This window comes from Chinchilla lanigera, unplaced genomic scaffold (assembly GCF_000276665.1).
Source record: "Chinchilla lanigera isolate Chin_1 unplaced genomic scaffold, ChiLan1.0 scaffold00075, whole genome shotgun sequence".
NCBI classification, from domain to species: domain Eukaryota; kingdom Metazoa; phylum Chordata; class Mammalia; order Rodentia; family Chinchillidae; genus Chinchilla; species Chinchilla lanigera.
Window position 1 is genome coordinate 11,780,405 of NW_004955476.1, and position 22,176 is coordinate 11,802,580.

Below are 22,176 nucleotides of genomic sequence, written 5' to 3' on the forward strand. Positions count from 1 at the left end.
AATCTGTCAGAGAATTTTGTTTTGTACTGGGGATTGAATCCAGGGGCTATGCACTGAATTACATCCCCAGCCCTTTCTTACTCTTTATTTTGAAACAATCTTTCTAAGTCATTAAGTTTCCCAAGCTGGTGTACAGCTTTGGATCCTCCTGCTTCAATCTCCCAGAGTGCTGGGATTACAGGTGTGTGCTGCCATGCCTAGCTAGAGAATCTTAAAGTAGCTCTGCATGACAATGTTGCTGCTGACATCCCAAGATTTAAGGCTCACTTTTGAAGTCTGCCACTTCCTCCTCAAAAAAGAACCTTAATGAACTGTCCTGGGCCAGCTCCATTAAGGTTCTTTTTTGAGAGTAGGACCCTATCCACAAAACCTACTGCAAGGGGTTTGGAGCCCCGCAGGGTTATGAGAGGGCCAATTTGCTGGGCTTGCCATCTCTCAGTTCCAAGCCTATGTACTTTCTGCCAAGCCCCGTGACGAGAGGACAGCTGCAGCTCCCCTTCTAGCTATAAAAAACCCCAGCGCCCAGTCAAGCAGAACATACTCAGGACACTCAGGAAGGGGCTCAGGTTGAGCCATGCTGAGGTTGGGCCCTGTCACGCAGCTGCTCCAAGCACCCTTCAAGTACTGGGTGGTTTCCAAGGCCCACATCTCTGCCAAGCCAGCCAGAACCCCCACTTCCCCTATGGTAAGTGATCTGGAGAAGGCAGCAACTGTTCAGGGTTTGGGACAAGTCCAGGCTGGGAGAGGGAGGTGGCTGTGGGCCTGGGTCAGCTGAGTCTGATGGCTGGGAAAGGGGTCCTAATGGCATCACCCACGTGCCAGGCTCCTGAGGCAGCCACAGTGGGGCTCTGAGTACTCTGCTCCCCAGGCCTGTCACCTCCGATAAAAGGCGGTGGTGACCCTGAGCACAGTGGGCCTGTCACTCAGCTTCCCTGACATGGCAGTAGGACTGCTGAGGGGCAGGAGAGATGTAAACTTAAGTCCAGGTCAGCAGAAGTATGCCTCTCTTTTAAGTGTAAACTATTATCTACAAGGTTATTTGCCAAAGGCCATTCAGCTTAGATCAAAATCCAGACTAAGATCGCTGTTCTAAGACATTTGCTCTTAAACCTCTGAGGCTGGAGCGACTGGGCTCTAACTAGGAGTTTTCAAGAGCTGTGAGTTTGCAACAGGAGTGGTGGTACATGCCTGTAATCCCAGGACTGTAATCTCAAGACTTGGGAGTCTTGAGGCTGAGATGGGAGGATCGTTGCGAGTTTGACACCAGCCTGCGCTAAAAAGTGAGCTCAAGGTTAGCTCAAACTGCATAAAGAGAACCTGTCTCAAAAATTAAGAAAAACAAAAAACAAAAAACTGAGTGGAACTGAGTGGAACAGACTGGTACCTTGGACTATGGCCTGCTGAGGATGTGGGTTATGTCTCATGGCACCCTTAAACATATGGCTGCAGGAAACCAGGAGGCATGTGTTTATTTGGCTGAAGGCTCAGCTTAGCGGCACAATTTCTCTCCAGCTTGATATGTGCATCTGGTTAGGACTGAACCAGTGGATTCATGAATGCTTGCTTCTCTCCATCAGGAACAGGCAGTGGGGATCTCTGTCATGTTCATCACCTTCCTGGTTCCTGCGGGCTGGGTCTTGTCCCACCTGGAGAGCTACAAGAAGAGCTCTGTAGCATGAAGACCCCACAGACTCACAGGGCACAGCTCTGAAAGATAACATTAAACTTCCTTCCACATGCTGCTCTTGTTGATTCTTCCAGGTCCCCACTCCCAGCTGAGGGCCTGAGGGACCTCATATATACTCAGCACCAGACTGTCCCTTGGTTGGCTCACGCCGACACTGGGGCACACCAAGTGCCTATCTGAATTCTGTGAGGTGGCAAGGGTATAGATGCCTGTATCTGAGAAGGCACCTGAGTGGGCAAAAGGGGTGGCCAAGTGCTGGGTTCTGTCCTACTTCCCCGAGTGTGGTGGGAGGGGAGGGAAGGGGGCATCCCTAGATTCCAGCTCAGACACACGCTTGGCCTGGAAGCTAAGCCCAAGGACAGGCCCGTAGACAGGACAAAGCAAAGGCATTTATTATAGGAACGTCCTTATACCACATTAGAAAAGATGTCCACACACATAGATGTGGATGAGGACCCTCCTTAGGGTGTGTCCTCTACAGAGTGGAGGACATTCCTTCCTGGTCATGTTCTAACCCTCCCTCATTACCCAAGGCCACCACAGGCTATGAGACACTCCATAAAGGAACCTTTTGCCCGTATCCAGCCCCCATCAACAACAGTTCTGCTTTCAAAGCAAAAACAGCCCCTACTGCCACAAGGGTCCAACTCCCCAAGCCAATGCAGATCTCTGCTGATGAGAGTTTCATGGGCCACAGAAAGGCCTCTTGGGTGGGGCAGGGCTACAAGGCACCAGGCACTAGGTGAGGATGTCATGGGCCTGGTGCTCCACCAGCATCTCCATGCTCTTCACGTCTGTGCACCAGAACTCCAGGCGGTCCTTCATCCCCTTGATCTGCAGGCAAATAAGGACCAGAGAGACATTAAGACACGTGGGTCACAGGCCAAGGGGCAAGCACTATGAACCTAAGAGCTGGGCTGTGGGTGATGGAATCACCTGGTCAGTTCTTATCACAGGGAGTTGGAAAACTTGAGTTAAAGAACAGACATAAATAGAGGAAATCCACAAGATAAAATTACCAGCAAACATCAAATGGATTTGAGCTCAATTCACAAAACCAGGAACATATTTGATCAGAGCACCAATTTTAAGATTAAAAGCCATCATCAGCACAACTAGTACTATTGTCCCAGTAAGCTTCTCAGCAAAGGTCTCAGACCACAGGCCTACATCAAGCTACATTCAAAGAAAAGCCCTTGGTCTTACAGCAGTAATCTGCTCTCCAAACCCAGGTCAGGTGATGCTTTCCCTGAATGGCCTCAGTTCATGTGAAACCATAACCCACACACAATCCCAACCCCATACAGGTGAGCCAGGGGCCCGGCCACCTCACCTGCTGTAGATCTAGCACACGAGGCTGCACCCAGGTCATGTGGACTCGCTTGTCGACCTCATCTATGCTACCTCTCACCAGCCCCACTGAGAGTGCCTTCATCACCAGCAGCTCTACCTGCGCAGAGAGGCTCAGGTGAGATAGCTGACCCAGTGGCTTCCACAGACCAGACGCTTCTCCTATTGCCTAGACAGTGTGCGGCTGAGCACTTATAGGCCTCAGCTCCAACACCTCAAATCCTAGTAGTATACCTCGTTCACTGTGATTTTGGCACTTTTGGCAATTTCTTCAAAAGTGAGCTGTCTGTGGTTTGCAGGTCGTGTGAAAGTCATCTGAAAAGAAGATGTTCATTAACTATTTTTCCAAATAAAAATGGTCAGAGAATTGATTGGTAAAGACATTTTTGTAAATACTTGCTCTGAAAATAGAGATCATCTTTAATACTCTACATACTAGAATTTCCTTGGTATCTCTTATTTTATTCAGAGCAAGCTTTCAAAGCTTTGAGCAAAGGTGAAAATAACTTTACATGAATTTTCAACAACAGTTATTACTCATTCCATGAATAGGCAGTTGAGGCTGCCAAGTCCCTCAGGTCGAGAGTATACCATAGGGAGACAGAAAGTCAAACTCCCTTTCTTTGGAAGCTCATACCCTGGAGATTAGGACACAACGGCCAGGAGGGACAAGTAGCAGATCAGCTGTGTTGGGGTCAGGAACGGGCAGCCATTCCAGCTCAAGGGGTAGTGGGGGTGTGGGGGCTGCCTGAGAGGCTGTCTAAAATGCAAATCTGGAAAAGTCAGTGGTGGCAGGGAGGAGGGTAGGGGGTGGGGCATGGAAAGAAATGTTCACTTGGAAAAGGCAGAGCTCCTGGGTACTTCTTACCTCCATCAGACACAATAACTGAATCTTCCGCAGAAGCTGGGTTTCATTGGCAGCTAAGTCAGGCTGTGAAGTGTAGAAAGACAGTAGATGTCACCTATGTTTATGCTGGTCAGCTGCCTAACCTGGGATTTAAATCCAACAAGGCATGTGCACTGATGTCACAAACACCAAGAACACCAAAAGGCATTTACAGCCCCTTAACCCAAGGCACCATCAAGACAGGATGGGGTCCCAAGAGGTCCTGAGTGGCCCTGGCCATTAAGTGTAGCTGCTCTAAGGATCCTTACACATCAGGGGCTTATACTGAATCCAAAGAGCAAGTGATTAATTCAGAACAACAACAACAACAAATCACCTATTTGTGAGAAGTAGAACACACACTGGAAGACCTACATGATTTCTTCTTGCAGGTAGATTGGTGGGCTCTTCCATGAGCACAAATTAAATCAGGAGAGTTGATCACTTAATTCAAATGTGGAGAAACTCATAACCCTGATAGGCAGCCCTAACAGGGAGACAGGGACACTCCTGCTGTGGGTATTGGACAAGCACTGGTAGCATTCACCTTTGAATTTCCTCTATTCCTTTATATTGCTATGGCCAGACGGCTTCTTGTTTTTTTGAAACAAGTTCTTGGTTTGTTGCCCAGGTTGGTTTCAGGTGATCCTTCTGCTTCAGCCTCCACAGCAGCTGGGACAAGTGCCCAATATGGGAGGTCTGGATGGATCTGGTGTTTTTGGGCTCTTCATAGTCCCTTCACCTGTACTTCACCATGTCTGAATTCTACAAATGTATTTTAAACTTTGGGAAAACTGAAAATACCAGAAGAGTATGAAAACAGAAGATAATCATAATTGCTACCACAGTTAAAGTTTTAGTAATATTTGTTTTTAATAACTTCATTTTAAAAAGAACAGTCTTTTTTTTTTTTTTTGGTTTTTCTCCAGTACCAGGAACCGAACTCATGACCTTGCGCTTGCCAGGCAGGTGCTTTGCCGCTGAGCTAAATCCCCAGCCCCTAAAAAGAACAGTCTTATTGTTCAGCACTTCTGGCGCGTTCGCACCCTGAAACTCCTTCCCTGGGCTGGTCCATGTGCACTGTCCCTGCCATTCCCAGGGATTGACTACTCTCTCTCTCTCTCTCTCCTTCCACTACTGTGTTTGTCTCTCTTACCTTCCCCTTCTCTCACATTTTCACCTATCTGCTCCTGTTGATCACAGGCCTCTGGTTCACCAAATACGTTTAAGAGTCTCCTTTGCTTCTACTCTTTCCAGTTTCTTCACTCATTCCTTGCAAGGGTTCTGTGCCACCCTCAAGCTTGCGCAGATGAAGGGCACATTCTGTTCTGTTCTTCACATGTACCTTGTACCCTACCTTTAGCAATGAGCAGCACTGCTGCTCCCTGATCATCTGATTCCCTGCTCTGTGACAGCAAAGCCTGGCCTGCCATGATACCCTATATGCCAGGGTCTCCCAGGTGCCCGCTGTTCTCAGTGAACATTTATTAGATAAATGGACAAACATAGAGATGAACAAGGGCCTTCGGGAGGTGAGACCTACCTGGTGGCCCCAGGAAGTCTTCAGAGTCTGGAACCTGTCCACATCACCACTATTGAAGGCATAGAGGGTGTCAATCAGCCATTGCCGGTCAGTGCCCCGCAGTGACTCCAGCACAGGGTGCATGAGCTGTGGGGATGGAGACAGTCAGTGGGCAGAAAGTTAGCTACCCTCATCATCAAGAAATCTGCTTCATGGCCAACTTACTAGTTCTCCAAAGTTAAAAACTCCCTCGCCGAGAAGTCCCGCAAGGCCCAGTGTGAAGGCTCTCTCCTGCTGCTCTGAAACTAAGGCAATGACATATCCAGTCACATCTGTCACCACAACCAGCCCTGTTTGGTTTTAAAGAAAGCTTACATAACAAAAGAAGCCTTCTCAGTAATGATTATATTATAGAGCATTAACATCAGCTGTTTTAATGTACTGACTTGCCTTGTATTATATGAGGAACCGCACACACGGGTTTTGTGGGAAGAGCATTCATTTGCGATTTTCTTCCTAAATATACACAACTCTAAATACTGCTCAACATATACTACTTCTGAGGGTGAGGAGTACTCAACCCCTCACCTGCTGCAAGAAGGAGCTTTGCTGCTCAGGTCTCAGAGTCAGTTCAGTCTGCCTCTCTACACATTAGAATTAACTTGTTTTTTGTTCCCTGGCAGCTAAGTTCTTTGCTTTCTTGATTGCATTAGTTGCTTTAACAATATGCTTTTCTCGAGATACATCAATCAAAACTTTATCAGCATTTTTAAGAGTTGCTGGTCTCCTTACCTTCAAGAGTGTATTAAGGAAGACATAAAATATGGTGAAATATTTTTCTAAATACACACTTGGCACTTTTCTTTCCCTCAGATCCTTGAAAAACTTGCATCCTAGGTTTGGAGCTTTACTTTGAACTTGGATTGGTGGATTCAGGGTCTAGAGTGCTCACCGTTTACCATGGAACCTGTTGGAGCTTTACTGTGAGAACAAGGATCTCAGCTATAGGATTTTAGTGCTCTCCACTCTGCAAGGGTCAGGAAGTATTGACATCACTGTACTTCCTACAAGACCTCTGATGAGGGTAACAGTAAGGACTTGGAGAAGGAAGAGTGACAGTGGGAAGAATTACCTTGTTGTCATCTGAATTAAAAAATGGAGACAAAATGATGTAGAAACTAAAGCATAAACAAGTTTTTTCACCTTTTCTTCAAAAAAGGATAAATCCAACTGCATAGTGCTGAGACCTACACCCTCAAGCACAGCACAGCTGCCACATCTAGGGAATATGCTTTTGTACAATATGAACCTAACACCCTTGGGTACCTGGTAGATCCTTGATGTCAACACACCCCAGAAACCGCAGGGCATCTTTGTAGTACGAAGCATGGTTCCCAATTGTTTGATAGTATTTACTGGAGAGATCATAGAAACGACTATGAACTGATGTCACGCCAGGGAGGTTGCGGAGCATCTCTTCAACATCTTCGATTGTTTCCTATGCACAGGAGTAAAACCATCTTAAAAGACTTTAAAATAATGTAAAAGTAAAAAGCTTAACCGGTAAATAGAAAGACTGATATGTATATATTAAAATGGAAAATTTCAGTTCATCCAAAGCACAGAAAACAGTACAAAGATAAGATACAGACCCAAAAAGATATTTATAGCACATGTGACCCCACACAGGATTGTGACCCAGGAAACAAAAACATAAATCAGTCAGAACACAATAGAAAAACCAGTGAAAGACAGTAACACGCAGTTACAGAGGTAACAGTGTGAATGGACTGAGAAATGTAAGGCATCAACAAGATGCCACTCCCCGCCACTAGATTAGCATGACAGAATATGAAAGTGCCAAGAACTGAGGGTACAACATTCAGGAGTGCGTGCCTGGCTTTAGATGTGCACTCTGGTGAGATTCTGTTCACACATGCAGTGAATAGGCACAAAAACGCTAACTTGAACATTGTTCATAATAGAAAAAATAAACTAAATTCAATGCTAATACAAGCACTTTGTAACAGAAAAAAATTCAAATCCTTACATAAGAGACCAGATACTTACAAGGTATAACTAAAAAATATGGTGAATGCTTAAATTTTTAAAATGTATTACAGAAGACACATTGCCATTAATCCCCCTTAAAATACTCCTTGTTGCTTCAACACACTTAATCTTACTGCTCTTGCCACTTTCTGAAGCAGCTCTGGAAATCCTTGTGAACTTTTCAGCTGTGCTACTGTGGCTGCCTTGATGTCCTGAACTGACTCAAACCACTTACCTTTCACGGTCATTTTGACCTTGGCGAAGAGCCAGAAGTTGCACGGTGTCATGTCCAGTGAGTAAGGTAGATGAGCACATCATCACATTTTTATGAGCATGCCTTTCTGTTGGATGGCACCTGGCAGCAGCATTCACCACTTCTGTTTTTGAGACAGGGTCTCATTATGTAGCTCAAGTTGGCCCTGAGCTTGCTATGTAGTACAGGGTGGCCTCAAATCCATGGTGATCTGCCTCCGCCTCTCAAGTGCTGGGATTACAGATGTGCATGATCTCACCTGGTAGCATTCACCACAGTTTTGATCACACCTCATGAAGACACTTATGAAAGAGGACTTCCTGAACTACTTCAGGGAGTGGCAAGAATGATGAGATAAGTATGTTAGAATGAGGGGGCTCAGTGACAATCCGTCTTTTAATGTAAATTTTTAAAAATCTAAACATTCACCATATATTTTGACCACATCCATGTATTATGTAGTATACAAAGAAACACGACATTTGGAGTGAAAATAAATTGCTCAGACATATCAACACTGACTGGAGTTACATGACAGCGCATAAGGGAGTGTGGTTGTAAAGGTCGTGCTGGGGAGGGGTCTGAGTGGAGGGTAGTGTTTGTGCGTGTGTGTGTGCACGTGTGTGCGCGTGTGCGTGCACATGCAGGCACACTATGCTCCTGAGCAGCTTCGGTACAAGGGTCCCTGATTTAGCATTTCCCATAGTATATTACAGTTTTCAGTGTGTCTCAAATATTTCAGAAAAAAAATGCAGTTAAGCATATATGGGCTAAGACTGGGAAACATTAACAAAAAGTATTTTTTAAGGACAACAACATGAACATCTTTAACACTCACACTCAATTATTTTCTTTAATATTATGGTCACCAAAACCAAACCAGTCTTCTAAACAAAGCAGTCTGCTAAACTAGTCTGCTAAGCCACATGTGTTGATATCACTGCCACTTGTATCTACCAAATAAGACAGGCAGCTTCAACAACAATTTAGGAGGCTAAGAGTCACTGGAGGAGCAGCACATGATCTGCCAGTAGAGGGGCTCCCTTGATCAGAGAAGCCACATGCTTTGGACCAGTTGAAGTTTTGTGGAGTCCTGACTGGATAGCCAAACTAGCTACATACAGGTATCATGCCAACAAAACCATTTACTATTAAATGGTTTTAAAAAACACACACAGAGAATTGTAAGGCCAAAGTGGTTCAATGTACACAGTGGGAAATGTGGGTTAGAGGTATGAAAGTTCTTTGTGCTGCTTTTGTAATTTTTCTGCAACTTAAAAATATTCTCAAACAGTTAAAGAATATATTACTTTTTTCCTAGTTTCAGACAGCTTTTTAAGCTAAAAATAAATCTGTGTTATGGTGATCTCACCTTTGTAACCTGTAGATCCCCGATGTTTAATTTTAGAGCTCCGATTGCTGTTTTACATAGGATTACTGCCTCATCACTGCTTTTCACCTGAAGACATCAAAAAACATGGAACTTCAGAAATGTGGGCAGCCTGTCTACGGCCATACCACCCTGAACACGCCCAATCTCGTCTGATCTTGGAAGCTAAGCAGGGTTGGGCCTGGTTAGTACTTGGAAGGGAGAAATGTGGACAGCCTACTTGCAAAGTAAGCCACTATCTGTGTGCTGATTTGACTATAATGATAGCAGACACAAGGTTTCTAAAAGTGTAGACAAAACAAAAAAATAGGGGCTGGGGATTTAGCTCAGCGGCAAAAGCGCCTGCCTGGCAAGCGCAAGGTCGTGAGTTCGGTTCCTGGTACCGGAGAAAAACCAAAAAAAAAAAAAACAAAAAAAAACCCAAAAAAAAAAAAAACCAGATGTGGTGGTGTACACCCATAATCCCAGCACTTGGGAGGTTCAGGCAGGAGGACTGCCATGAGCTCAAGGCCAGCCTGAATTACACAGTGAGTTCAAGGCCACCCTAAACTACACAGAGAAACCCTGTCTCAAAAAAACCCAAACCAAACCAAACCAAACAAAAAGAGTAGACAAAACCTGTAAGCTACACATTCCAAAAGGTGTTATTCAGACTTTATACTCACCTTCTCACGAGTCTTTTCCAGAAAAGTAAGAGCCACATTGGGATCTAGAAGAGAAAGAACAAAGTCAGAAGAATCCCAATAGCTGGTTTCCACCAGCCAATACATCTTTAGGGAGGATAATCTTTAGGGTTAACCCATAAGGTATAATAAAAACATAATTCAGAACCTGATTTTTTCTATCAAATTATATTTTAATTAAGTTATATTTCAAGATCATTCTACCATTTAAAACTGCTCCACTATAAAACAAAGTGAGCTTACCAGTCATCTGTCTAACCACATGAAGAATTATTTCTACCAGTGACAAAGGGTTCACCCTGAAATAGAAACCACAAGTTTATGAATGTCAAAGAATACCAATGCACGCATTTTGAAAGCGAAAAACTGACAAAAGGGTTTTACCTGTGTTCAAATTCACTGATAAAGTTTTCATAAAGCTGTAGAACCAAAACATGGAGAGTAAGTACAGGATTTTGCAAAATAAGACTCCAAACACTGTTTCAGTTGAAGAAGCTCTGTGAATATTATCAAACTAGCAGTTTGCTCCCACATAGTAAGTACTGCATAAATGTTGGCTCAATCAGAGGAGGCTCACAGTAGGGCTTATTTATGTACACACACATGATAAGTGACAGATTAATAAAGAAAGCCAAGGCTTTTTTCTAGCTCTGGGAAATTAGAACACTGACCTGCGAGAACATTCGGAAAAGCAATTCCTGTATTATTTCTCCAAGGTACCCCAAATACAACAGTCAGTCTGAAATGTTCACTTCTTCAATTTCAGAAGGCTATGGGCTAGTTATATCCTTTCACCAAATTTTTTATTCACTACACACTTGAGCACTTTCTCAGATCCCATGGCCAGGTACACAAGACACAGGATGTGTGAGGTGCACATTGAGCCTTCAAGGAGCTTCTGGGGCAGGGAAGACAGTCTGTGAACAAATGAATTAACAATACTGTGTCTTTAAGAACTACAGAAAGAAGACATATCAGCAGGTGAGCCAAACGGAGGGGTTTTAAAGGTTATTCCCAAAGTGTTGATAACTGGGTTTCAAGAAATGAAGAGCAGCTAGAGGGGGCATCTACTGTGGGAGATGGGGAAGGTGAGAGAAGACTTCAGACAGAAACAACCTGCACTGAGTTTCAGGAGTCCTTTTAAAGGACACAGACAGTGGGAGACATTGAGATTAGCCTCTGCCCTAAAGATAGGGCTGAACCTTGGCAGATATCCCTAAGGCAGAGAGGACCACAAAGGAGCTGGAGGGAGACCAGTCTTGTCTTGGCTTTGAAGAGGTAGAAAGATGGAAATGTTCTTGTGACCATTTAGATATTCATATCTGGCACAAAGGCCTTTTCATGATAAGGGAGTATTTTTAAGGGCTTATTTTGTCCACGAGAAAGTAAACTCAAATCTGCTGACCTGAGCATCCTATTACCATGAGGCTAAAGAAACACTGGCATATATGGAAAAGTCACTTAAAGATTAAAAAACAAAGCACAGAGACAAACAATTATAAATACATACCGCTATGATGTAGAACCCTGGAGAACAAACATTAAGAACTGTCTCATTTGTCATTTTTCCACATAATCCAGAAGACAAAACATTCAGTAAAATCTTCAGGCTTACAGATGATTACAAGTTCCTTTGGGTAGTAAATGTCAAATTGGTCGGGCGTGATGGTGCACGCCTGTAATTCCAGCACTTGGGAGGCTGAGGCAGGAGGATCACTCTGAGTCTGAGGCCAGTCTGAGCTACAAAGTGAGTTCAAGGCCAGCCTGACTGCATAGTAAAACCCTACCTCAAAAAGACCAATGAATAAATAAATAAATAAATAAATAAGAAAATGTTGAATTGGTGGCTACAAACCAGAAGAAAATCTTACAAGTCCAGGAGGTAGGGTAGTAAGGTAGTAAACTTTATTGTACTATATTCAGAGAAATATCTTAAACTGTAACTACAGGCTAGTTATCAGTCATAATGCATATACTAATCTCTGATTCCTTCAAAATCAGAGAAAGACATCAAAGAGTAAGATGTCAGGAAAGACTTCAAAGAGAAGGCTTCTAGGGACTGGGGATTTAGCTTAGCGGCACAGCACCTGCCTGGCAAGCGCAAGGTCGTGAGTTCAATTCCCGGTACCAGAAAAAAAAAAAAAAAAAAAAAAAAAAGAGAAGGCTTCCTCTGAATATGTCAGGGGATCTGGTTAAGGCTGGGAATGAGTGTGTAAATTTTTCTCTGTTAACAAAATTCTAGAAGTGATCTATTACAAAGGCACATATTATCAAATCTCCTGCATTCCACCACTTTAAAGCAAAATACAAGCGGTACTCTGTCTTCTATACTACTCAGGACAGAGCTGTCTGGGCAACCAAAATCAGTATGGATAAGGGAGGGGAATTACCTAAAGGTCCCCAGAACAATCCTCTGATACCAGTGGTGATGAACTTATGGTAGATGTGCCGCAGAGGGATGTTTGTATCATTGAAAGCTCTAAAAGGCTCAGCATCAATGCTCTATACCATACTTCACTCCATGATTGAACGAACTTTAAATTTATGTGAAAGTTTTCAAAAGAACAGAAAACAAAAACAAAATAAGTTTGTGAACAAAAAGATATCCAGGCATGCTTTTTTAAGGTCAGATTTTTTTTTGTTATTGTTGTTGTTTTGAGACAAGGTTTCACTACGTTGTTCAGGTTGACTTAAGATTCACAATCATCCTGCCTCAACCTTCTAAGTAGCTGAGATTATAGGTGCACACCACTTTGCCTCTTTTTTTCTTTGGTAATGCTGGGAATTTAACCCAGGGCTGGTACATACTAAGCATGTCCTCTACCAATAGTCTGGAATTTTGGAAAACAGAATTTCTGTATTTGAATAAGTCCTCTTAATAGTTGTAACCTACAGGAAATTACTTAACCTCTTATGTCTGCTTCTACATAAAAAAAAAAGATAAAAGTAGTATTTATCTCCCAATACTGCTATGAAGAATTAGAGTACATATACAAAGTGCTTACATCCGCTTCTCACACAAAGTTGATTAATTACTTGGTGTGGCTTATTATCATAAAGTAAATAATCACAAATTATTTGTAAATAATCACAAATTATTTACCTTAATGAGACCATCTCCTTGGGCAAAGCATGGGTCCTGTACAAAATCAAGGACTTGAAGTGTCAGTTGATGCCATAACCTGAAAAACAAAGGCCCTTAGATCTATAAACAAATATGCAGTTATAGATATCTTCAGTCTGTCAAACAAATACCTACCAGCATCTACTGTTTAGTCCAAAGAGTGCTAAAGCAGATGTTAATAAACCTGAGTTCTTTTCCTGGGTCTGCTATTATGTCACCTGAGCTCATTTATCCTAAGCCTCAGTTTTCTCATACAGCATATAAAATTTAGAACATCTTTCTAGACTGCTTCAAAGGGTTATTGTAAGGGGTGAATGAATGGAAACAAGAATTTTGGAATTATACAGCTCTAATGAAATTCAGGCTCTCCTAATTAGCGGAGTATCTCAGGGAAGCCAAGGAAACAGCTTCAGTTTCCTCATCTGCAAATAGGATAAAGGAAGGATGAAATAAACTAATATATGAAACCTCTAGCACTCTCCCCCGAAAAAACCAAAGACAAATATTTGATAATGCAGACAATATGCTTTGAAAAACACAAAGTGGTCCCCACAACAAGCAATCACTTGCCAAACATTAAGAGTCTTTTTTCAACAACTGCTAACAGCAGAAGACTGTTGAACATCATTACAACCTGTGAATTCCTCTATGAAAGGTTATATGCTAAGTGCTCCGCTGTTAACAGACAGGTTACCACAGGAGGTCTGTTCTCCCGTGGGACAGCTCTAGCTCAAATGCTAGCAACTTATAACTGTTCTGAAGTCACCCTGTGTATAATAAATATAAACTCTGTCATCTCTCTAGGGGCAGTAAGTCCAATAAGAAAAGCAACTGGAAGTGAGCAGAGTGTGTGTAGGACGCACTCTGCAACCAGTTCCAAAATCAACTGGGAACCTGCACTGGCTTCTAGCTTCTGGGCCACAGTCCGTGAGCATAACTAGAGATGGAATCACATTATGACTTGGGTACCATGGACTGTTTCTCCAAAAGGTGGCAACCCGGCCCAAAAGTGTGTTGTTTGAATCAAGAGCTAAAATCGATCACAGGCTGTTACACAGCCTTTTCATAAGACCAGAAGACAATAGAGTTCCGAGGCCTCAGGCACAGTCCCTGGGGCAGGAAAAGTGACTCCAAAACCCTGGCTACAACAGTGCTCCTTAGCTTTCGCCGGCTGCCGCCCCTTTCCCGCGGCTTTGAATCTGAGGATGGCTCAGACCCTCCGATCCCTTATTCCCACAAGTCTCTGCCTCCTCAGGCCTCCCTGACTCAGGTCCACGCGCCCCCTTCCGTCTCAGTCCCCTCGGTTCGGCGCTCACTTCTTTGTGTAGAGCTCCTCCAGACGGTGCCACACAGCAGCCTGCCCGGGCCCGGAGCTCTGACTCTGCTGTAAGAAGCCCGGTACATCCTTCATGACGGCAAGAAAGTGCAAGGAAGAAACACCCCCAAAATGTCAGCGCTGCAGGGATGGCGGCCGGAAGTGCTCACTCACTTCCGTCGCCACAGAGCGCTAGGCATGCCGGGAATGCCATGTCTCCGCATTGCGCCAGTCGTCATGGAAACTGCGCTCCTCTGCGACTGGGGCGAAATTATCTGCCCGGTTTGTGCCGAACTTCCGGTGCACTTGGCCGGGGGCGGGGCGCGTCGGCCGTGTTGCTCCTGGGCGCGCGTGCGCGGAGGAGTATCATGGCGCTGTGGGGCCAACGGGCTAGGTCGGCTCTACGGCTGTGGGGCCCGGGAGGTGAGCGGGGCGGGGCCCGGTTGGGGAAGGCCTGGGAAGGCCTGGGTTTTGCATCCCCTGCTGTTGCCGGTGTACGGAGGGGCGGGCAGCGGCCGGACGTGGGCTCCTGGTTCCTTTCCATCTTGGAGCTGCTACCATTGTAGCGCAGCCCTGTGCTAGGCTCTGGCAGTCCCTTGTGACATTTCATAGTTTACCATTCTCATGTTGAAATGGTTTCTGATCTGTAGTTTTCCCAAATAACAGTGTCACTACAGCCTTAATTGTTTGGATAGATCTCGCTTTTTGGATAAATTTCTGGAACTGAGGTAAACGTTAAACGGCGTAGTTGACCTTCATAAAGGTTGTGCAGTTAATGCTGCCACTCGCAGGTGGTCACATCCGTCTGCACAGTTGTAACACCTAACCCCGGTGCTGAGGCTCAAACCCAGGGCCCTCCCTATGCTAGGCAAGCACTCTACTTCTGAGCGACACCCACAGCCTGGAGTCCTTACATAGGAACTCAGCGTCCATACGGAAAAAATCGTAGGTTCTGTAGTTATCAGGACACAAACGTCCTATAACGGGTGAACGTTTAAGTGAATAATGGTACAGTCTCCTGATTCGTGTTGAAGCGTGTAATGAAAAGATACTCATCTAGGTTACCTTCATTCAGCTCATACTCTGTGCTAGCCCCTGTTTGGGCGGTGGGGATGGAGCAGTGACCAGGACACTTGTTTCCACGCAGTTTTGATATCATTAATTATCTGCACAACTGGCTGGCTGTCATTAAATCCTTGCTGCCACTCCTAACACTGGAGCTGAGCAGTTGCCTGTGAGTGTGGGCAGTCTGCATTTCTACAGTTGGGAATTTCTTCTGCTCCTTGATTGTAGAGTTTGGGCTTGTTGTGCAGATTCATCCTTTGTGTATCTTTGGACTGTCTCTCTGGACAGTGTCTCTCTTAGGTAACATCCATGCCTGTCTCAGGTCTTCTGCTCCCAGGAACTTTCATGCCATGTAGTATGTTCATTTAGTCGTACATTTGAAGTATGTTCTACATTTGATAAAACTTTGTTTGTTAGTGACTCACAACCATTTTACTTGAATAGATGAATAAAAACTACTCTTCCAGTGTCTTATGTAATAACTAGCAATTAGTTGGCACTCAATAATGCTAATTTTTCTTTTGTTCCTTATGTATTTCTCAATGTTTTGCATTTAGTAGAACTCAAAATAATGTTTGGGTGAGGGTTGTGTGTGAATAGATGTTCTCAATGCTGTGTGAATAGGGTATTTAATAGGTGGAAGTTGAGGCTTTCCTTTTTTTATTCTTAATGATCTGACTAGTTTTTGTTAGAAAGCCCCTTTGGGGATTTCATCAACTTGACCTCAGAAGAAGGGGCTTTGCCTTGTAGGGTACCTTTGATGTGGCAGAGCCTTCTTAGAGCCTATGGTCATTTCTAAGTGTTCATGGAGAGGAAATGTTCCTCCCTGCTGTATATGTTTCCTGTACTTGCTGGTGAGAGGTTTCCAGGTATAGGTTCTTCCAAACAAGACTAAGAATTGAGGCTGGGGATGTAGTTCAGCAGTAGTACACTTGGCCTTCATCTCCAGTACCAAAAATCCACATCAGGGTGTTTCAGAGACTTGAGTTCCTTTTTGTGCCCTCAGCCCTGCATGGTACACCTGCTGTTGTCATGGGACACATCTTCCAGAGATGAATTCTTTGTATGGTGGGAGGAGTGACTACACATAGGGCTGCACAAGTTCTGTCCACTGATTTGCAGGCAGCAAAAAAAATCCATGAGTTTCACTGTCATTGACTCAACATGGATGAGGCAGCTGTGTACTGCAGCTGCAGAGAGGGAAGGGATGACAGGAAGGAGCAGTGAGGCAGCACTATTGCCTTTCAGATAAAGGCCAATGACTTCCCATGGAATTTAGCAAGGACGTGGCGTTTGATCCTGGCCTTGACCCTGGGAGATTAGGGCATTCTGAGGCAGGCAAAGGTCTTTTCAGGCAGAGTATACTGAATGATGAAAAGGCTGTTTGGGAACACTAGGGTTTAGGACAGGGCAACCTTTTCTTTGGGTGAAACAAGGGGTACACAAGAGGAAGTAATGGGGTTAAAACTATCACTGGGATGGGATGTGCTGTAATAAGACATTGGAATGTTGTGGGGAACAGAGAGCTTTGAGGGAATCTGTGGCAGCAGGGTGTAAAGTAGATATTTCAAGAGATTTTGCAGTGTTGGTTTTGTAAGGAGCAAAGAAAAAGAAGTGCAATCACTGCATTAGGATCATACTCCTAGAAGACATGTTCTGAATTGTCCTGATATAGCTAAAGATGTGCTTTTAGTATCTTTATTTCTGATGGGTAAAAGAAATATTCTTAATTGCCTGCTCCTCATCCCCACCCCTCACTCTCACCCCTCATCCCTCACCCTTCCCTCTCAGGAGACAGGGTTTCACTATGTAGTTAAGGCTGGCCTTGAATTTACTATGTAGTCCAGGCTGGCCCCAAACACAGCAATCCTACTGCCTCAACCTCCTGAGTGCTAGGGTTACAGGTGTGTGCCTTGTAGTTTAGTTGCCTATACCTGGTTTAGTTGCCTCTTTTATGTCTGTGTTAGCTTTACAGTAGTCTTTTATTTAAGGAGTTGTTCGATTGATTCTTGAATCATTTTTCCCATCAGAGTGGAAGGTTCCATGTGGCAGACAGAGATTCTGTCAAGGATGGTCATCAAGGGCCATCTGATGCAAGAATGGGCCTCGGGTTTGTATCTTCTGGGGGTGTGAAAGGCACCAGAGCCGGGGTGGGGGGTCTGACTGCCCTGAACTCAGCAGGTCACCAGGGTGATGGAGACATGTAGCTTGGTGAGATGCCAAGAAGGTCCTAAAAGGTGAGACTGTGGGTCCAGGAGGCCTTCAAGGGCCACAGGAAGCTGTAGTGCCTTGTGCTTCTCGGCCTACAGCCTTCAGAGGGGTATTTTCAGGTGCTGCTGTAGACTGATGTTCTGTATTACTTTTATTTTCTTCCTCCTGCTCTCCCAGCCTGTGGCCTCAGTTTTGTTTTGTGTGTGTGTTTTGCATTCCTTTCCTGTAAATGACTATTTCATACTCCTAATCTTGGCTCCCAGCTTCTGGAGGTGACCTGAGTGCTACCTGTGCCCCTGGCCTTACCTCACCATATAATGTTGGCAACTGAGTAAAATGTGTTTCAAATCAGCTACAGACACTGAAGATGCTGTAGCAATTTGACTCAGCTGTCAGAGAGTGAGTGTTTCCAAAATGGTTTCGAGAGCTCAGCTTTTATCCCTACAAGGTTTAAAGTTTGAGAATTTTAATTTTCTTCAGATGTCACTGAATATTTATACACATCCCGGGTACATGAGGGTGTGGAGCTCTGCTGAGAATGTGCCCAGATTCTCTTCAAAGGGATGTTCAGGACACTGGCTTGGCCCTTTGGTCTTGGACCTTATTCTCCACGGTACTGGTCTTTGATGGCAGAACTGTGAAGTCCCACTTCCCTGAGTTACACAGTGCCCAATAACCAGAATTTTTTGCCTTCAGGTAAGTCTTCATTTCTGATTCAAGGCTGCTTTCTGCTTTAGCAAGTAGTTATCATGATGAGAAAAGTGGTTATTGTGGGAGACTAAAGTGCATTCCTGTTCTCAGTGATAGGAAGGGTAAGACCATGCTGTTGTTGCTGGCACAAGACTAACTGTCAGCTGCTTGTTTTTTTTCCTTTGTGCTTGCTGTCAGTATTGCAGGTGGCAGAAGGTGCATATCTAATTCTGTGAGTGCTTCAGGCATTTTTGGAAGCAGAGGCAGCAGTGAGAAGAAGTTTTCTCTGCAGGATGTAGCGGAGCTGATTCGAACAAGAGCCTGCCAGAGAGTGGTGGTCATGGTGGGCGCCGGGATCAGCACACCCAGTGGCATTCCAGACTTCAGGTACCTCTGTGGTCCCCAGCCATTGCCACTTCCTTGCCCTCTCAGGAAGGGCTCAGATCTCTTTTCTCTCTGCAGATCTCCAGGGAGTGGCCTCTACAGCAACCTCCTGCAGTATGACATCCCATACCCCGAGGCCATTTTTGAACTTGAATATTTCTTTCACAACCCCAAGCCCTTTTTCACTTTGGCCAAACAGCTGTACCCTGGGAACTATCAACCCAACATTACTCACTACTTCTTCCGGCTGCTCCATGACAAGGGCCTGCTTCTGCGGCTGTACACCCAGAACATTGATGGACTTGAAAGAGGTGAGCCCTCTGTCCCCATTGTATGTTCTCTGCCTGTGTCACCAATATACAACTTTGTAGGTAGGGCTGGGCTTATTGCTTACACCTCATACTTGAGGCCATTTTGACTCAACCTTTGCCTCTGAGTGTTCAAGTCTACATTTATTTATTTATTTATTTGTTTGTTTTTTGTCTTCTTCAGACAGGGTCTCGCTATGCAGTTCATGCTGGGCTTGAGTTCACTTTGTAGCACGTGGTCTCAAACTTGCAATGATCCTCCTGCCTCACCCTTCCAAGTGCTGGGATTATAGATGTGTGCCACCATGCCCGGCTTAAAAGCAATTCTATTTTTTTTTTTTTTTTTTTTGGTACTTGGAGTTGAACTCACGATTTCATGCTTTATAGGCAGGTGCTATGCCGCTGAACTATATCCCCAGCCCCAAGTCTACTTTTAGACCTCCTTGTGGGCTTTTTTCCTGCAAACTTGCTGGGCAATGGTTTTAGGGCAGAACTAAAGTTGGCATTGTTTTGCTGACCTGGTATGATGATGTCTTATTTTTTCTTCTTTTAAGAAATATACTGAGCAGCTGGGTATGGTGGTGCATGCCTGTAATTCCAGCACTTAGGAGGCTGAGGCAGGAGGATTGCTGTGTGTTCAAGGCAAACCTGGGCTACATAGTGAGTTCAAGGCCAGTCTGAACTATGTAGTGAGACTCAGTCTCAGACACCAAAAAAAAGAAGAGAGAAATATATATAGCAAATAAAAATAGTGCAAAGAACCTTCATGTGTTCTTGCTGTGTGCATTACTGATACATAGATAGCCAGCACTTATTCATCTGTGTTTCCTAATCTTCTCTTTCATCCTTAGACTGTTTTTGAGCAGATCAGTGGGTATCTCAAATATAAATTCTTGAAAACCCAGCTCACTACTCTTACCACACTAAAGAGTCACTGTACCTCAGTGTTGTACAACTCAGGCTAAGATGGCCTCTTGGCTGCATCCACATCACATGGTGACCATAAGCTGCATTCATTATGGTACTGGCCAGGGTAGGCATCTAGGAAATGTTTGCTGGGGCCTCACTTAATGTACAGTGACATGGACAGGGTTGAGCTGTCAAAGCCATTACCCCTGCCAGTCTACAGAGGTGCCATGATCTCAGAGAGCTTGTCCTGGAGCATGTTTCATATGAGAAGGAATCCATACCTGAGAACACCAAGGCAGCAGGGGACCTTCCAAGGGACAGAAAGGAAGGCCATAGAAGGAGGTGGGAACTGCTTGGCCAAGAGCTCCAGGGCTGTAGTTAGTACACTGACCAGGGTATGGGAATCTACCTGCAGCCTTTGAGAATCAGATAGTAGTCATGGATAACACTTATGAGATACCACTTTTTGTCTGTCAACCAGCAATTTTTTGGAAATTTATGGTATTTGTATACTCATTTTTACTTGGTATCTGTAGAATAGAACTATGTGTTGCTAGGTGTTAGACATAATTTCATTTGAACTTATATCAAATGGATTTTTGTCTTGAATTTTAAAAGATTTGTTTTAGTGTAGCTTGCTCCCCACTGGGAGCCTCTGCCCTTGTGTATCATCCTGATGGGTAGAAAGTTGTGTATTGGTGACACAGGCTCTACTGAGGAGCTGGAGTCCCTCCCAGGAGGCTTGCCACACTCAAAAGTTGTGTCTGGGCTTGCATGGCCCCAGGAGGCTATAATACTTAGTTTTGGTTTGAATTTCAGTGTCTGGGATCCCTGTTTCAAAGCTGGTTGAAGCTCATGGAACCTTTGCCTCAGCCACCTGCACCATCTGTCGAAGATCCTTCCCAGAGAAGGACTTGTGGGTGAGTTACCCCACTGAGGTTTCCTCTCTTCTGCAGTTCTTGGTAGAAGCAGTCTGTGAATGTGGTATTGTGTGTCATGTTGGAAAGGCAACAGAACAATATTGGTGTGACTATAGTTCTCTTTATTTTTAGTTTAGAAAAGTAACACATGCAATGAGAGCAAATCTCCCTTTAGCCAGTTTCTATTGCCAACCTTCAGCAATTTGGTGTGTAGTATTCCAGGCCTTTATCTGTAAGCACACACTGTATCTGTGTACAGATACTTGATTTCAGAGATAGAATCATAAAGAACTCATTATTCTGTGATTGATTTTTTCCTGCACAGAGCTTCACAGGTGTGTTCTACAGTTTTTCTCACTGTTTTTATTAATTGTAGAGGATCATAGTTAGCCATTTAAATATTATGGGGCATATTATGATTTTTTGATGTAATTTTTACTATTTACCCATTTATACAAACAATCACAATTTTTTGAATTTTTGCTTGAAATTTATATGTATAACCTAGAAAAATTAAATAAAGACAAGTTTGAAGAGGGTGCTGGGGATATAGCTCAGTGGCACAGTGTCTGCCTGGCAAACACAAGGTTCTGAGATCAATTCCCAGTACAAAAAAAAAAGTTTGAAGAGACAAAATTTTATCATGCTCCATTATTATGGGCATTCCAAGAATAGAACGGTAAAACACACTCAGCCACCTTATCTTTAACAAGGGAGCCAAACATGTTCACTGGAAGAAAGATAGCCTTTTTAATAAATGGTGCTGGAAAAACTGACTTTCCACATGCAAAAGACTAAAACTAGACCCATGTCTATCACCATGCACTAAAGTCAGAATGAATTAAAGATCTAAATATTAAAACAGAAACACTAAATCTACTGGAAGAGAAAGTAGGTAGAAATCGTGAAGACATTGGGGTAGGCACAGAGTGCGTGAACAAAAACCAAACTGCATGGGAAATACTTCAAAGAATCAACAACTGGGATCTCATCTTATTGAAAAGTTTTTGCACATCAAAAGAAATCACTAACAGAGTACACAGAAAACCCGTGAATTGGAAAAAATTTTAGCCCACTGTCCCTCAGACAAAGGACTTATATCTAGAACATACAAAGAATTGAAAAAAAATCAGGCCCCCAAAATTCAAAGACCAAATCTAAAAATGGGCATCTGAGATAAATACATACTTCTCAGATGAAGAAATACAAATGGCAAATAAATATATGAAAAAATGTTCAACATCATTGGTTATTTGAGAAATGAAAATTAAAACAACACTGAGATTCCATATCACCCCAGAAAGAATGGCTATCCTCAAGAAATCAACCAATAACAAATACTGGAGAGGCTGCGGAGAAAGGGGAACCCTTCTGCATTGCTGGTGGGAGTGTAGATTGGTGAAACCACTGTGGAAATCAGTGTGGAG

At 43.9% G+C, this 22,176-nt stretch overlaps 3 protein-coding genes across 8 annotated transcripts in view; 2 read left to right on the plus strand and 1 right to left on the minus strand.

The window, feature by feature from the left end:
- The first annotated feature begins 517 nt into the window (after positions 1-517).
- LOC102027845 (cytochrome c oxidase subunit 8B, mitochondrial-like) lies at positions 518-1,740 on the plus strand. The gene is made up of 2 exons (XM_005401879.1): positions 518-685; positions 1,578-1,740. Exons 1-2 carry the CDS (start codon positions 575-577, stop codon positions 1,677-1,679), a joined length of 213 nt encoding a protein of 70 aa, XP_005401936.1. The 5' UTR covers positions 518-574; the 3' UTR covers positions 1,680-1,740.
- A 316-nt stretch (positions 1,741-2,056) lies between these two features.
- Psmd13 (proteasome 26S subunit, non-ATPase 13) lies at positions 2,057-14,435 on the minus strand. Its single transcript, XM_005401886.2, has 13 exons — positions 14,264-14,435; positions 12,927-13,005; positions 10,208-10,242; positions 10,067-10,122; positions 9,806-9,849; positions 9,123-9,209; positions 6,772-6,943; positions 5,671-5,750; positions 5,467-5,592; positions 3,906-3,968; positions 3,272-3,352; positions 3,021-3,137; positions 2,057-2,521 (listed from the first exon to the last, which is right to left on the minus strand). Exons 1-13 carry the CDS (start codon positions 14,356-14,358, stop codon positions 2,426-2,428), a joined length of 1,131 nt encoding a protein of 376 aa, XP_005401943.1. The 5' UTR covers positions 14,359-14,435; the 3' UTR covers positions 2,057-2,425.
- A 111-nt stretch (positions 14,436-14,546) lies between these two features.
- Sirt3 (sirtuin 3) overlaps positions 14,547-22,176 on the plus strand; it is a 31,294-nt gene continuing 23,664 nt past the window's right edge. For 2 of the 6 annotated variants that reach the window (XM_005401881.2, XM_013502916.1), the window contains exons 1-4: positions 14,547-14,685; positions 18,435-18,615; positions 18,691-18,923; positions 20,649-20,749. In XM_005401881.2, coding sequence (XP_005401938.2) covers positions 14,631-14,685; positions 18,435-18,615; positions 18,691-18,923; positions 20,649-20,749 — 570 coding nt within the window. In that variant the 5' untranslated portion in view covers positions 14,547-14,630. Of the gene's footprint in view, positions 14,686-18,018; positions 18,235-18,426; positions 18,616-18,690; positions 18,924-20,648; positions 20,750-22,176 lie in introns of all 6 variants that reach the window. The other 4 variants (XM_005401885.1, XM_005401880.2, XM_005401882.2 and 1 more) reach the window with 4 other exon arrangements.

Coding starts and splice junctions, on each gene's coding strand:
- LOC102027845 (XM_005401879.1), top strand. CDS start 575: ATGCTGAGGTTGGGCCCTGTCACGCAGCTGCTCCAAGCACCCTTCAAG. Junction 686..1,577: donor GAACCCCCACTTCCCCTATG/GTAAGTGATCTG, acceptor TCTCTCCATCAG/GAACAGGCAGTGGGGATCTC.
- Psmd13 (XM_005401886.2), bottom strand. CDS start 14,358: ATGAAGGATGTACCGGGCTTCTTACAGCAGAGTCAGAGCTCCGGGCCC. Junction 6,944..9,122: donor GGGATCTACAGGTTACAAAG/GTGAGATCACCA, acceptor TCCTGTGCATAG/GAAACAATCGAAGATGTTGA. Junction 3,353..3,905: donor AGTTATTGTGTCTGATGGAG/GTAAGAAGTACC, acceptor TCTTCTTTTCAG/ATGACTTTCACACGACCTGC.